The 17163-nt window shown below is 46.4% G+C and overlaps 1 protein-coding gene across 1 annotated transcript; it reads left to right on the top strand.

The window, feature by feature from the left end:
* Positions 1 to 2965: 2965 nt before the first annotated feature.
* Positions 2966 to 7414, top strand: HRG_08899 (reverse transcriptase (RNA-dependent DNA polymerase) domain-containing protein; the record flags this gene model as incomplete). The annotated part of the gene is made up of 11 exons (XM_044867370.1): positions 2966 to 3214; positions 3279 to 3434; positions 3500 to 3583; positions 3706 to 4378; positions 4434 to 4564; positions 4630 to 4773; positions 4837 to 5058; positions 5217 to 6053; positions 6376 to 7095; positions 7141 to 7257; positions 7313 to 7414. 11 exons carry the CDS (start codon positions 2966 to 2968, stop codon positions 7412 to 7414), a joined length of 3435 nt encoding a protein of 1144 aa, XP_044717391.1.
* Positions 7415 to 17163: the final 9749 nt, after the last annotated feature.

Here is a 17163-nt window from a genome sequence, read left to right as displayed (position 1 = left end):
AGCAATTAGCGAGGTAAGAGGAAACACTTCGAGCTACGGTTAATTGCAAGGCAGCACTTAAGGCACTGATGCAGCTCGTCACGGTCCGCAATCTGTTAGAACGAGGCCACCTAAAGTGGACACAACACTAAAGGGACAGGCAGCAGCGTTATAGGCTGCCTCTGGCAGGCAGCAGCATTACAGGTGACCCCTGGTAGGCAGCAGCATTACAGGTGACCCCTAGGGGTTCATAGCGCCGACAGTACCCTCTATTATATGTGCCTAGAGGACCTACGCCTCTAGACCTTAGGGGGGTCTATACACGGTTTTTTAGGGTCATTATTGTGATTACTATTGTAAATATCGTGATTATCGCTCGACAGCCCTATTACGGTCTTCTAACCGTTCTGACAATTAAGAGTCTTAATCTCTACCGACCTTACGATACCAAGGAACACCGCTGCAGCGATAAGACCAACGATGACTTCTACGGCCTCCAACAGCTCAATCAAGCTCAATCAACCAACTAACTGGCGAGCCTAGAATAACGCATTCAGGTCCCAAGCCAAAGCTCTTTAGGTCTAGAAGTACATCAATCCAGACGATAAGAACCCCCCAAGCTACATCGAGGAGCCTACCTACCCGACCAAACCTAAGCCTAAGGGTGCGCCCTATAGAGGGACCCAAGGAGACAACCAGAGTGTCACTCGGAGTGCCTCAGCCTCGATTACGGTTGGAGGAACCTAGTCAGAGGACACCACCGACGAAAGAGTCCAGCCCGAGGCTATCTCGAAGGAGGCCCTAACCCTCTACAATCTAGAAATAGTCTCGTACACCTAGGACCATGAGTTCTATAAGGAAGAATAAAAGGGGATCCTAGCCCTGATTAACTAGATAGAGAAGACCGTTAAGAAGCACTACTACACGACGTGCTGCAACGAGGCTGACGATCTTAGAACCTGGTACTCGAACCTATAGACGAAGGTCAAAGGTATAAACTACTAGGTCTAAGAGGACATCCGAGCCAAGTACAAGTCAGCAATCAAGGTTCTCTCCAGGCCCCCAAGGGAAGGGTGGGAGACCTAGCTGACAAAGTGGGAGGAGACGATGGACGAGGCTCTCGCCGAAGGTCTCAACGAACTAAAGGATCAGCAGTATTGGGTCCAGGACTTTATCATAGCCGTGGAGGAACAAGCCCAGCATTGGGCTAGCAACTTCGTCTACTCCCCAACCTAGAAGGAGGAAGGATACACGCCTGCCCTCATGGCCCGTCACTTTAGGGATAACTTGAGAGTGACTAATCGGCTTAAAAGGAAGGTTTCTAACTAAATCAACAAAGGAGCGTTCGGACCGACCCTCTACGGACAGGGAGACGACGACGAAGATAAAGAAATACCATAAAAGTCGTCCTCGAAGAAGGGCAAAGGCAAGAAGACCGCCCCGGTGACGGCCCGAACGAAGGGTTAGTCCGGCGGAGGTCTCAACAAGACAACCGCTATCAGCGTCTGCCCCCTCTGCGAGAGGCCGGGCCACGACCTTAGCAACTGCTACGGGGTTTTTCCTAACGAAGCCCCTGACTGGTACGAGCCCTAGAAGGTATAGAGGGTCATTAATAACAGCCTTAAAGACCCTATTATCAAGCAAGCTGTGGAAAAGGCTAGAAAGGCTGGTATAAGGAGCACTAGTCGCGGTGCAAGGAGCACTAGCCGCAGCGTAAAAAGAGTCAAGTTCGACAGGGATGTCACTCCAGCTGCTCCAAGGGACCAGAGTGACGATAACGAAGATTGACTAGTACGGGAAGTGGGCAGATGTGACGAGGCCGCTTTTTACGCCGGCCGGGGCCACAGTTAGTCACGACCCTACCCTCAAGGCTGCTTTTAACACTACAGCCTACTGTAACGGGCTGAGCCCGTGAGGGTCTCGGCTCCGCTCTCGACAAGACCCACCGGAGCTCCGCTTATAAGCTCGTGCCATCTTCGAGAGCTTTCCTTTCTTTTCTTTTCTTCTTCTTTTCTCCTTAGCTTTAGGATACTCGTCGCAGTCGCTCAGCTAGTTGTCAACACACTCAGTTGAGACCGTTACATTATCCTAAAGCTCCGCTTTCATCGTTAAAGCCTTTGATCACAATCAATTGGCAGCGCTGTTCAGTTCCCTTTGTGGGTACGCGGAGTGGCAGTAGCTTGGGCAATCCTGTGTGGAACGCCCGCGACGAAAGTGCGTGTGTGTACGGCGCCAAAGCCAGCTTGGCTCGCGTCGCGTAGCTCTCATCTCCCGAGCAAAGGACGTGGAGCGTCAATCTGCTCTCCGTACGGCGTGCGGTTGAGCGAGAAGTACGTGATTGCTGCTTGGCTCCCAGTGTGGACGGCAGCAGCTGGACTAGAAGCCCTGTGCAGAACGTCCAGCCGTGTAGGAAGGAGCCTTCGAGGCGTTGATAGCGTTCGACCGTTGTCGAGATATCCCTTCCGTATCAGACTTGCTGTGTGATCAAGTCGCCCTCAGTCCTGAGAGACGAGGAGAAAATCTTCAGTCATGGAGGCAATCGATTCCCAGCAAGGTTCTTTTGAGCCTCAATCGATGATGCAAGCCCTGGCTGCAGTGATGGACAAACTAGAAAGTGTGTGTGCAAGCCAAGAGGCCGAACGCGAAGAGATGCGATCGCAGATCCGAATCCTCCAAACAGCCGTCTCAACTCCGACTCCGGCAAATGAACCAGTCGCTCCTATCGAACCGATGTCCGACAACACGCCTCAATCGATCGAGACATCCGAAAGAATCCCATCAAAGAGGGTAAAACCAACCTTGCCTGATCCGCCGAAATTCGATGGAACCAGGAAAACTTCCGTCCCTGGTTCTTAGAGATGAAAGCGAAATTGGCTGTGGACCGACAGGCATTCGACAATAAAGAAGCACTCTTCGCCTATGTACTCCCGGTTGGCGGGAACAGCCCAGAACATGGCCGCTGCTTATTACGAACAGGGCGGTATCGATGGTGCTCGCCCCAGATCTGTTTCTCGACTACTTGAACCGTCGGTACGGGGACCCGAACGCAAAGGCACGAGCACTGGATCGACTTCGATCGTTGAAGCAGAAGCCTGATGAGAGTTTCGCCAGTTTCTTCCCAAAGTTCGAGAAAGAGCTTGCCGATAGTGGCGGTGGCGAGTGGGCCGACGTGGTGCAAATCAATTACTTGGAAGGAGCAATTAATAATAGGCTCAAGTCGAGTCTCGTCAGTGCCGTCAGTCTCCCGAAGGATTTCAACAGCTACGCCGAGCTACTCTTGACGATTGGCTCGCGCCTAGATAGCCTCAATTTCCACCAACGACAACAAGGCCGCGAGCAGAGGTCAAGAAAGGAGTATGGTCGTTTATCCGAACCGCTCGAGTCCCGACAAAGCCCCGTCACCCGGATCGCCAACCACGTCGTCCCCGTCCGATGATCAGATGGATTGGGAACCCGTGAAAGCAAATCGGTTGATAAACGGCAGGAGGGCCCGGAGGAAAAGCAATTTGTTCCGTTGGAGGAGCGCAAATGTTACGAGTGCGGGAAGCTTGGCCATCTTGCGGCCAAGTGTCCCGGGAAGGAGCGGCGGCAGCAGAGAGTCAAGGTCCGTGTCGAAGAGAAGACAAGAAGCTCGAGCAAAGCACCAAGAGCCCGCGGAGAGTTCTAGCGGGATACCTCCGATGACCATTCGGAAAACGAGTAGCTCCTGACGAAAATCGCCGTCAGGAGCGCGCAAAGGCTGAGGCGGAATGGGCAACTCAGAAGGACGAGATGGACTGTGAAGGCCTCTACGTAAATTTCGGTATCAATCGAGAGTATTTCACCACGGCCTTCGTTGACTGTGGTTGCCTGTGTTATGGGACCATCAGTGAGCGCCTTGCCCGCAAGCTTCACCTGCCGCGTATTCCGATTAAACCTCGAGCGTTGGAGCAGGTCAACACATTCTCACCCGAGGCCATCTGTGCCGTGACCTACTTCGACTTCGATATCGACGGGTACCAGAAGAAAAGAGCTTTTTTCTACGTTGTGCGAGACCAGACCGATCCTGTGATTCTGGGCAAGAAGTGGTTGAACCAGGAGGATGTCACCTTGCGATTATCGCAGAACCTCTTGCATATCGGGACGCACGACCATTGGGTGAAAGGCCGAGACCCGAAGGAGGAGGAACGGTGCAACATACGAGGACAGGCGGCGTTCGTGTTCGCCGGAATGGTTCGCCGAGCAAGAAAGTTCAAGCATCGAGACGATGGAGTGCGGATCTTCGCCGCAAGCCTGAAAGACATTGAGAAGGCATTGACTCCGAGGAAGAAGTCAGACCCGAGAGAGAAGCTGCCCCGTCACTACCACGAGTACCTATCCGTCTTCGACCGCGACCAAGCGGACCAACTCCCACCGCGTCGTCCGGGGTGTGATCACAAGATTCAGTTAGAGAGGTCCTGATGACAAGGAGAAAGAACCGCCGTGGGGACCATTGTACGGCATGTCACGAGAAGAGCTCATTGTTCTGCGAAAGACTCTCACTGAGCTACTCGACAAGGGTTTCATTCGAGCAAGTAGTTCTCCAGCGTCAGCACCAGTTTTGTTCGTGAGGAAGCCCGGTGGTGGTCTGCGCTTTGCGTGGACTATCGAGGATTGAATGCGATCACCAAGAAAGACCGATATCCCTTGCCGTTGATCGAGGAAACTTTGCGGTCGCTGTCCAAGGCCAAGTGGCTCACCAAACTTGACGTTATCGCAGCATTTCACAAGATTCGCGTCGAGGAGGAGACGAGTGGAAGACAGCATTCAGAACACGTTACGGACTCTACGAATGGCTTGTCACGCCATTCGGGTTGACGGTGCTCCGCAACGTTTCAGCGTTACATAAACCACACGTTGCGAGATTTCCTCGACGAGTTCTGTTCCGCTTACATTGACGACATCTTGATCTACTCGAGCGGTTCGCTCGCAGATCATCGCAACAAAGTCAGGCAGGTCCTTGCTCGACTGCGAGATGCAGGCCTGCAGATTGATATCGACAAGTGTGACTTTGAGGCAAAGAGTGTCAAGTACCTGGGCTTCATCGTCGAAGCGGGAAAGGTATCCGCGTGGACCCGGAGAAGGTGCAGGCAATTCAGCAGTGGCAGCGACCCCGTTCTGTCAAAGGCGTCAGAAGCTTTCTGGGGTTTGCCAACTATTACCGGCAATTCATTCCCAGATTCTCCAACATCGCCGCGCCTCTAACGGCGTTAACAAAGAAGGATGCGGTGTTTGCGTGGTCGAAGGAGTGCGACAAGGCCTTCGAGGAGTTGAAGGCTCTTCTGACCAGTGCGCCGGTCCTTGCGCAATGGGATCCGGATAGAGAGACGATTGTGGAGACGGATTCATCCGGTTATGTCACAGGAGGGGCGCTCTCGCAAAAGGGCGATGACGGCATCATGCGGCCTGTGGCCTTCTTCTCAAAGAAAAACGCACCGGCGGAGTGCAACTACCCAATCCACGATAAAGAGCTGCTGGCGATCATTCGCTGCCTTGAGCATTGGGACGCCGAATTGAGGAGTGTGAAGTCCTTTACCGTTTTGACGGATCATCTCAACCTCCGTTACTTCACCAAGAAGCAGCAACTGAGTGAACGTCAGGCGCGATGGGCTGAGACGCTATCGCGGTACAGCTTCACCATCAAGCATCGACCGGGCAAAGAAGCCGTCGTACCGGACACGCTGTCTCGACGAGAACAGGACATGCCGCACAGCGCCGAAGATGATCGGTTGCAAGGACGACGTGTTCAGCTGCTGCAACGTAACAAGGGTGGCCTGGTGACAAAAGTCAAGAGCGGTTATGTCACCAAGGGCGACACGGATCAACCCGATGACGCAACAACTGACCAAGACGACTCAATCGAAAACCCTTTCTCGGACCCGGAACTGCAGAAGTTATGGGACGAAGGTGTCAAGAAGCACAATCGTTATTGGCTCATCCGAAAGGCCGTACAGCAAGGCGAGAGGCGTCTGCCGTCGCATTGGGGACTGCCCGTGATGCTCTCGGAATGCTCGATTGACGATGGACAGCGGCTCTGCTGGCGAGAGCGAATTTGGGTGCCGAACCACGAACCCCTGCGCACGCGGCTTATGCAGGAGACGCATGACTCAACGCTTGCAGGACACCCGGACGGGACATGCTGAAGTCCTTGTTGAGCCGCAAGTTTTATTGGCCAGGCCTCGATTCAGACGTGCGTCAATTTGTGAGAAATTGTGATGTGTGTGGCCGAAGCAACATTTGGCGAGAGAAGCGTCGCGGTTTATTGAAGCCGCTACCTATTCCAGACAGGATCTGGTCGGAGCTGTCAATTGACTTTGTGACAGACCTGCCACCAACCAAGTCGAACGGTTCGACCAACCTTATGGTCGTGACGGACAGACTGTCAAAAGTGTCGTTCTTGAGTCATTGAAGGACATCACGGCCGAGACGACGGCCAGAGCATTGCTACGGAACGTGGTGCAACACCATGGCGTGCCGCGCGCGATCGTCACTGACCGTGGCACGCAATTCACCAGTAGACTATGGCAGAGGCTCTGCGAGCTGCTACGCGTGAAGCAAAGATTGTCTACGGCGTGGCATCCCGAGACTGACGGTGCAACAGAAAGGGCGAATCAGGAAGTCGAGAGATATCTGAGGATCTTTGCTGCTTATGCTCAGGATAACTGGGAAGAGCTGTTGCCAGCGGCCATGATGGCCATCAACAATCACAACTCGACGTCGACAGGCCTGAGCCCGTTCTTTATCACGCATGGGTATCATGTTGACCCGATACAAGTCAAGGAGAAGTTACGGACGGACGGAAGGTCCCCAGTGACCAGGGCTGAAAGCATTGTGCAACGATTTCGAGAGGCAACGGAATGGGCCCAGGCGGCAATTGCGTCAGCGCAAGAGCAGCAAGAGAAGAACGCCAATTCGCGAAGACAGCCGTCAGACCAGTTCAAGCCTGGAGACAAGGTATGGCTGCGACTTCGCAACATCCGATCCAATCGGCCATCCAAGAAGCTCGATTGGCTGTCGGCCAAGTACACCGTCCTGGAGACCATTGGGTCACACGCGTGCAGGCTGGACACGCCTCCGGGAATACACAACGTGTTCCACGTGTCGCTCTTACGCTTAGCAGCGGACGATCCGCTACCGTCACAGACGTCGGATGACTACCGCCCACCGGCCATTTTGACGGACGATGGCGAGCTGTGGGAAGTGGAAGAGATTCTGGACAGGAAGAAAGTCGGGAGAGAGTGGAAAGTGTTGGTGAAATGGGTCGGATGGATAGGTCCGACGTGGGAGCCAGTCAAGTACGTCGCAGACACAATAGCACTGGCTAGGTATGAAGAAGTTCATGGGAAAGTTGGATCGAAACCACCCCAATCGAAACGATCGAAACGGGGAGGAAGGAGGGGTTATTGTAACGGGCTGAGCCCGTGAGGGTCTCGGCTCCGCTCTCGACAAGACCCACCGGAGCTCCGCTTATAAGCTCGTGCCATCTTCGAGAGCTTTCCTTTCTTTTCTTTTCTTCTTCTTTTCTCCTTAGCTTTAGGATACTCGTCGCAGTCGCTCAGCTAGTTGTCAACACACTCAGTTGAGACCGTTACACCTACCCACTACTTAATTCGGCACTCCTAGACATAGGGACTACGCTATATATCTTCAATTAAATCTCCCGCTTCTTCAATTTTACTATAGCCTGCCTAGGGGACTTTCTTTAGGCCGGTACGACGAAGGTTCCTATCTAAGGGTACGGCAGTGTCGATATCTGCATCACGGGACCATCTAGAGAACGGACCCTACGGTTACACAAAGTAGCCTATTGCGAGGGATTTGTTGCCAACCTGGTCTCGTACCGTCTCCTAGAAAAACGAGGGTTCTAGCTAGACAATAACCTAGCCAACGAACGAAGGTGCCTCCGCAGAAGGGACTATAGCATCCTTGCTTTTATCACGGACCGGTGCAACTAGTACCTACTAGAGGATATCCCCTACGATATCACGAGGCAGGCTTTCTACGCTAGACGCAATAAGTTCAACAGTTACACTAAGAGACGGCCACAGCTAGCCACGGCAGCCTTATGGCACCTGCGGCTAGGTCACGCGGGCCCCCGTGCTGTAGAACACCTAGTTAATAGCTCAGAAGGTATACGAATCAAAGGTCTTACCACAACAGAGTGTGACGAATGCGGGACAGGCAAAATGACCCGGCAGATACGTCGGACCCCTCGATCGAAGGACGTTAAGCTAGGGGAACGCCTTGCAGTTGATTTCCATGAATTTAAAGAGGATAACGAAGGAAGTCGCCGAGTGATGCTAGTAACGGACCGATATAGTAGCTATACGTGGGACTACTACCTTCCTAATAAGAAGGCCCCGATAATAAGAAAGAACCTACGTTACTACTTCGACTACCTTAAACGGCACCACGATTGCGTCCCTAAAGTCCTCGAGTGTGACGGAGAGGTCGTACGGGCAGGGACCCTACGGGACTTCCTAAGGACCCGTATCGTTAAGACGGAGCCTTCGCCACCTAACACATAGGCACTAAACGGCGTTGCCGAACGTATAGCGGCTGTTATTAAAGAGAAGGCACGGACAATGAGGGGGAGACTCCCGGCCTTAATGTAGAAAGAGATCATTGCCTCCGCAACGTACCTCTATAACCGTACGCCTAGGTACCCCAATAACTAGAAAACCCCTTACGAACGGTTCTACGGGGAAAGACCGAATCAATAATACCTCCGTGCCTACGGCTATAAGGCTTTTGCTATGACGGCTACGGCATAACTAAAAGAAAAGAGACTCCGGCGCCTTAACTTAAAGGCTTAGATAGGCTTCCTCGTAGGGTACCAAAGTACCAACGTATATAGGATCTAGGTACTAGTACTTAATAAGGTTATCTCTACGAGGGACGTTATCTTTAACGAAGCAGAAATCTTCTCTAGAGACGACGAGAGCATTAGACTAGCAGCCCGAGAAGTAGATGCTAAAAAACTGGCTAAGACCCTATAGCAGTTATCCCTCCCTAGCCCGGGGGGTGCCGAAGGGGAAGGGCCTAGCGTTATTAACGAAGATAATAACGTTAACGACGATAAAGAAGAAGAAACCCTCGATACGATCTATATTACTAGCTAAGGGGACGCCCTATATAGCAGTAATAAGACTATTGAGGAAGAGGGAGGCAATAGCTACCCTACTGCTACTAGTAGTAGCGCTGCTACTAGTAGTGGTAAGAAACCTATGCCGGCAAGCAAGGCATAAGCAGGCAGGGGATCTGGTCGAGGTGACGGTACAAGCTACCTAACGCCTCTAGATACCCCCCTAGCAGCCCTGCTAGCAGCCGCGATATAGATGCTAGGGAGTAACCTAATAAGAAAACCGGAGCCTAGGGTACTAGCAGTTAAGCCCAACGGTAACCCTAACGAAGAAGTTAGGGTTGCAGGTCTAAAAGAACATCGGATCTGGCAAGCTGCTTTTTCTGCAGGCCCGTTAGGAAACGCAGTATTAACAACCCTAGGTTAAAATCCGATAGACCGAGCAAAGCTTTAACGCCTGCTATAGTCGTTAAGTCCGCTAAAGAGGGATACCCCTAAGAAATCTACGTTAGGCAAGGAGCAGCTTCAACGCTTACTATAGTCGGCTAAGTCGATATATCGCAGTCAACTTCCCCCTGTTCCTACGAGACATAATAAACTAATAGACCACCCGCTAGGAGACCAGTTTGCAGAGGCAGAAAAGGTCCACCTTGAGAGTCACGAGCAGATGAAATCCTAGACGGAAGTCTGCCTCGGGAAGAAGGTAAAAGGAATCCTAGACTGCCGCTAGGTCTACGTCTATAAGTACGATAAGCACGGAAGGTATTAAAAGTGCAAGGCACGCCTTATAGTACGAGGGGATCAGCAGATGCGACAGCCAGGGCAAAACACCTACGCCGCTACCCTAGCCGGTAGGTCCTTTAGGACCCTTATAACCATCGCTGCCCGATTCGACCTCGAACTACTATAGTATAACGCAGTTAACGCCTTCGTGAACGCTACCCTCGATAAGGTGGTATATATGAAAATGCCACCCGGCCACCGACGGCAGGGCATAGTACTACGGCTCAATAAGGCGTTATATGGGTTGCGGAAGTCCCCCCTGCTATGGCATCGAGAACTAACCGGAACGCTAAGGGCGTTGGGGTTCTAAGACGTCCCTCACGAGCCCTGCTATCTTACACGAGGCAGAGTGATTATCTTCTTCTATGTAGATGATATTGTCATAGCCTATAGACGAAGGGATAAAGAGGAGGCAGACGGGATCGTATAATAACTTTAGCAACGGTACTAGTTAATAGGAGGCAACGACCTCTAATGGTTCCTTAGCATCGAGATAATTAGGGACCGAAAACAGCGCCTACTTTAGCTATCATAGGCGTCGTACATTAATAAGATCGCTAGGTTAGCCGAGACTAGGCCACGCTGCGAGACCCCGATAGGGACTATAGAACTGTTACCCTACGACGGAACGGCTACGTACATCGAGATTAGGATTTATCAGGGCAAAGTTAGGTCCCTGCTATACGCAGCAGTTATAACGAGACCGGATATCGCTTTTGCAACGTTACGGCTGGCCCGTTTTAATACCAATCCCAGCCCACAGCACTAATAGGCCGTAGACCGGGTCCTCTATTACCTACTTCGTATAAGGGACCGGGCCCTGCAACTAGGGGGTGCGGATACCTTCGAAATAGCTAGTGATGCCTCTTTTGCCGATAATTCCCTTAACCGACGAAGCTCTTAGGCGTATACTATAAAGCAGTTTAGAGGACTAGTCGGCTAGAGGGCCAATAAGCAAGCTATAGTTACGACTTCAACGACAGAGGCTAAGCTACTAGCGTTATTATAGGCATCGAAGGAATTAGTCTACATTAAAAGACTAATAACGGACTTAGAGGTCGGACTAGATAACGCTAGGATTACGATCTAGTGCGATAATAAGCAGACTATACGGCTAGTTATAGACGAAATTACGAACCTTCGGACCTAACTACGCTACGTTAATATATAGCACTATTAGGTACGTTAGGAGGTCTAACGAGGGACTATTAATATAACCTATACTAAGTCGGCCGAGATTATAGCCGATAGCCTTACTAAGGCACTCTAGGGACCTCGTTTTCGGGACTTTATCGATTAGATAGGCCTCGTAGATATCCGTGACCGAATTGCCGCCCGGGTATCGCCCTCTATAACAACTAACGAACTTAATGATTTTATTTAAAAGCAAGCAGAGACCCTACTTAAATAGGGGTAAAAGGGAGGAATAAGGACAACCGCTATACTACCTAAAAGTAGATGCACCTTCTATTAACGGCTAGTTAGGGCTAGCGGCAGTCACCCTTTCCCCTAGCTAATAGGGTTTTTAACAGGGACTATAGGAATTAACGAGAAAAGGATTAACGGGCTATTTAGCGGCAGATCGGTTTAAACGTTTATTATAATTACCTCGTTAAGAACGACCCCTCGCTAACGCTCGGGATCGTTAGGGGTATATTAGAACGAGGCTACCTAAAGTAGACATAATACTAAAGGGATAGGCAGCAGCGTTATAGGCTGCCTCTAGTAGGCAGCAGTATTATAGGTGACCCCTGGTAGGCAGCAGCATTATAGGTGACCCCTAGGGGTTTATAGCGCCGACAGTACCCTCTATTATATATGCCTAGAGGACCTACGCCTCTAGACCTTAGGGGGGTTAATATACGGTTTTTTAGGGTTATTATTATAATTACTATTATAAATATCGTGATTATTGCTCGATAGCCCTATTACGGTCTTCTAACCGTTCTAATAATTCCTCTCCCTCGAGTACTCTCCTAGGGTCTCGCTAGGGAGAGCCCGCGGTAGTTAGGGCCGTTTATTATTATAGAATTCGTAAATAGGATAGATCTAGACGAGCTCCTAAAATAACCGACAAAGAACGATTAAGAGGAGGTAATCCTCGACCTAAATATTAATAAGGCAAAGCTCGATACCGTCTATAACTAAATCGCTAACTATATACTTTAGCTATCTTGGCTTCGGTTCCCGCGTATTAGAGCTATCTCTAAGGACTATAATCTAGGCTACTAGACCGTTATCGGGAGACCCCTAACGTTCGATATAAACGAGTTAGTAATAAGTACTAGATACCCCGCTAATAAGTTTCCCTCCGCCCCGTTTAATCGCGTAAGCAACTACTTTGAGGCACTCTCGAATATATATTAGATATATCTTAGGACTTAGCGGAACCTCGCTACCTCCGAAGTAAACGCCCGATAGCTGTTTATCGCCCGCTACTACTTCGCATAGCTAATTCTAAAGTACTATATCGACGACGGCTTATTTATAAAGCTACTATAGCTACTCTAAAGCTCGAGCTCTAGGACGATAGTAAGAACGGCTTCGTAAGCAACTTAGGCTTTATAAGAAGGTATATAGTCTAGCCTTAGTACTTAAAAGTAACCATGGCACGTAAATAAGAAGCTAAGCGGGAAGTACCTAGCTCTCTAATACCTATAAAGGTATAGTAGGGTTATTTAGGCAACGAGCTAATAAACCATCCCTACCGTATAGGTTAAACTCCCTAAAAGCGTATAGATAAACCTATAATCTAGTAGTTTAGCTAATAGTAGATCGCTTATAATTTCGTGTCCTCTAGCTAAGATTCTAGGATATAGAGTAGCACGTACTATACCGGGCTAGTAGTAGGATCGGGTCTTCTCGGATAATTCCTTTTATAAGTCGAAAATACAGCCCTTATTTTAATACTATTAAGGATTAGCGTAATAACGAATTAGGACTAACGTTAGGGCTTCTATAAAGCGGTACTAGCATCGATAAGGGTAAGCAAATAAATCCTAAGATATATATTTATAATATTATATAAGTAGGTGCAGGTGCTATATACTAGTCGTTTTATTGCAACGAAAGCTAAAGGACGCTATATCGTCTATAAGTATAAATTTCCCTATTTCTATTCCTATTTTCTTACTTCTACTTTTACTTCTACTTCTATCGTTGCTTCCGTTCTCTCTATACCTTTACGTCGCACGTTATACGGTACGTTATACGGTGCAACGAAATATACTTTATTATACGCTAATATATCGAGACTATAGAAGCTAAAAGGCTTTATTTTATTTATTATTATAGTATTAGTAAAAAGCAGGCTAATACTCTCGAAAGAGTGCTAGGTCTCTTTCGCTAACCTAAAGCTATTAGGCATTAAGGGGCGACTAAGAGCAAACGAATAGTAGCGAAGAACCTACTAATATCTATTTTAAGTTCTCTTAGCTATAAGGTTTTCTTTTTATGCATTTTTGCGATTCTAATTACGAGAATAGCGATAATAAAAAAACGCGATAATTTTATTAAAGCTCTTTAAATATAGTAGACCGGCAGTTAGAAGCCTAAAGCTCTTGCCTTCCTTTTAAGTAAGCTTTAGGAAAGGATTTATAAAATCGAGGCTCGCTATAATACTAGTAAGATCTTCTAAACAAAATCTTTATAAAATACTAATCTAAGTAGTTCTAGGCTCTTTTACTATAATATTAAGGCAATATAGGATAGATATACCCGCTAAACTAGCGGCCGTATAAGTATTACGGCGTCCTACTATAGCAACGATACTATACTATAATAACCTAATTATAGGCGATACTAGGTCGGAATAGTTAATGCCTTCCTATATAATTAAAATATATAATAGTAACCTATAAAGGAGAGGAGTTAACCTAGAAGATATAAGTAACGATAGCGAAGATAGCCGCGAAGTAAACGAGAATACGAGCGTAGAAGCACTAAGCGCCCCGGATAAGGAGAGCAGTTCTAGTATAGCCTACCTATTTCTTAATTAAGTTTAAATACTAAGCCGGCAATAGCGCTTTTATACTATCTCGTTTATAAACTAAAGCCTATAGATACTATCTAAGCTTTATCCTTTAGTCTAGCCTCTATATACGATATATACCTTACGGTCCCTTTACTATAGGGCCGCAAGCTATTTATTATATTTTATTGCTCCCCGACCTTAATAGGCTAATTTATTAGGAAACGTAAAAAAATTACGGATTTAACTAAGGAACCTAGGGGTCGGGAGAGACTTAAGGTATAAGAGTAACTTAATACTCCCCTAAGCTAAGTAGTTCTAACCCCGACCGCTAGGGTATAATAACGTTATACGCCTTAAACTCTAAGCTAACTATATCTAAGTATTCTCCGGTTATTTATTCGAGAATATATATAGCGCCTAATAAGCTTAATAGCTTGCGAATATCGACTATAACTACTACGATATTATCTTCGGGGGAAACTATCCTACTATCTTTATAAGTTATCTAAACGGGCTTATCGTATTGTATTCTAATCTATAGGGATTTAGTAGAGCATTTAATAACTATAGTAAGCGAAGTTCTACTATTTCTTTATATTTCGCGATAAGCTTATTATCGGCACCGGTTTTTATATAAGTCTTCTCTATAACCTACTAGTAGGCTTTACTATAGATATAGCCGTCTCGCTAAGTAAACTTTAGCCGCCTAAAGTCGCGTTAAATGCTAGCTATTATAGATATATAGTGTTAGCGATAAATATATAAGGTTAAAGAATTTATATACTAATATTTAAATAGCGCGACGCGAATAAAGATTTTACGCGTACGATTAGGCCTCGAGCTATTAGTATATAGAATAACGTTAGTTGCCTAAAGCGGGGTAATAGCCTCGGTTAAGCTAAGGTTAAACCCGCTAGTTACCCTACTTTATTTTACTATTTAAATCTAAATCTACTTCTACTTTTACTTCTACTCCTACTTATAAGGCGATAGAGAAGCTCGATAAACCGACTACTAAGGATAATTCTATCCCGATACCGGAGCGAAATAGCAACTAAGAAACTAAGGAGCTTTATTATAGAAGAGTCGGCTAAGGCCGTAATTATAGTAGGGCAGGGCCCGCCGCCCGCTTTAACGACTATAAAAAGGTTAAGTCGCGTTGTAAAGCCTAGCAGTAAAATCCGAGACACTATATAATTACTTAAAGATATAACGGAGAAGATAAAGAAAAGCACTAAAATTATAACGCGTATAAATTAGATTAGGCCACGACTAATAGTACGAACGAGCGGCGGAGGCTAAGTAGTAGTAGCAATAGTATTAACGAAGGTAGGATAATACTCTAGATAGCCTTAGACTTCCTAAATAAAACTTATAAAGAGATTAAAATAGCTTATATAAGCGGTTAACGAGAAAAACGAGGTTATTAATAGTTAGCAATATATTATTTAAGAACTAGACCGGCACGTAAAAGAAACTAAGCGATAAAATAAAGCATATATATAATAAGCTTAACGCGATCGTAAGTAGTATAAAATATTAGCTTAGTTAAGTCCGAGGATAGTTTAAGGCCTTAGCTACTCTAGTATTCCTCGATATAGAGCAGTCCTTAGTTATTATACGCGGACGCCGCGCGGATATCGCCCTTAAGTTAACTAATAAGCTAGAGTAGCCTATTATAAACGTATCTAGTACTATTAGCCTTTAGTAATAGCTTTTATTGCAAATTAATACGTTATAAGTCGACGAAGTAAATATAACGAAGTAAAAATTAAGGGTATTCGAAAAGCAATCGAGAGCGATATTAGAGCTAAGGAGGGTTACGAAACTTAAAGATACGCAGCGGTTATAAAGGATGCCCGAAATACCGAGCTTATTAAGATCCTATATAGAGACGAGGCCGAGTTATAGCGGGTTAAGGAAGCGGTATAGAAGATAGTAGCTATAGGAGGGATAGTAATAAGAGACTAGCTTTTCCCGATTAAAATCGATAACGCTAACTATACGGCTATATAGGGCGGAAAGGAAACCTTTTACTAGGCGTAGCTAAGGCGCTTAGCTCTAAGAACGTTATAATACTAAGAAATCTTAGTTTAGTAAGAAAGAAAGAGGCAATACATATAGTTTAATAGTAATTTACTATACGTTACTAAAGAAAGCGATATAAAGAGGCTCCTAGATAGCGTGCACTTTAACCTTATAGGGGAATCGGTTATACTAACGTCTTTAAGTAACGTATAGGACTAATCTAGTACTATAACTACTAGGAGATTAGCTATAAGGCGTACTTATATAAGAACCTATAAACTTACGGAAAATACGCGATAGCGGGACGTTACTATATAGAGTATAAGGAAATAGAACTAAAGTGCGTGCTATATAGCGGACCGCATAAATCGTTTAACTAAAAGTCTCGAGCACGAAACCTAGAGTATAAGGTATAGAAGGAATTATATTCTATAGCTTAACGCGTAGAAACGAGAATATATACCTAGCGAACTAATAGCGATCGGCGTACTAACTACCTTTTAATAATTACTAGCACGAATAGCTTTAATTTTAATAATAGACCTCGCTTTAGCTACTAAGGATAGGACGCTAGGCACTTAGAGAAATTAGCCTTTAAGTAGGCCTATTATATAGTAAATAGTAGCGAGGTTAGTATAGTATATAATAATCTATAGGCTTAGGGTATTATATATTAGTATACCGAACCGTTAGTAGCTTTATATAGCCCCTATATAGGAACTTTCCTCTAGGCGTAATATACTATCTATTAATCTACTCTACTCCTACTTTTACTTCTACTTTTACTTCTACTTCTACTTCTACTTCTACTTCTACTTTTACTTCTACTTCTACTTCTACTTCTACCTCTACCTCTACTTCTACTTTACCTTTAGTTATATTAACTTCTATCTCTTATTCTATTCTCTATAATTATTAGTAGTCGATAGCTATATATATACTTCTAGTAAACCTATATAAAACTAAAGATCCTTAACTTTTAGTCTCTATTAATCTAAGTGCTAAGGGGGAGGTATATATAGGGGCGTGACCTATTAATTATTAAGAAGTATCTAAGGGGCTTTACGAGAGATATACTAAGCGAATATTAAAAGTTACGCTATTCTACCTCGACGAATATCGTATTAGCTAATCTTAAGTTAATGTTTACGCGTTTTTATGCCTTATTACCACGGAAATATACCCTTACCCTCCTATCTATAGCTTATCCGAGCATTTTAAGAGCATTACTTATACTAAAAGCTATATATATATCGGCGGCCGCGAGTCTTAGTCGCAGTATAGGACTAACTAATTAAGG

The sequence above is a fragment of the Hirsutella rhossiliensis genome (assembly GCF_020360975.1).
Source record: "Hirsutella rhossiliensis strain HR02 chromosome Unknown scaffold00011, whole genome shotgun sequence".
NCBI classification, from domain to species: domain Eukaryota; kingdom Fungi; phylum Ascomycota; class Sordariomycetes; order Hypocreales; family Ophiocordycipitaceae; genus Hirsutella; species Hirsutella rhossiliensis.
Note: the sequence above shows the minus strand (reverse complement) of the source record. Positions and strands in the feature narration are given on the sequence as shown.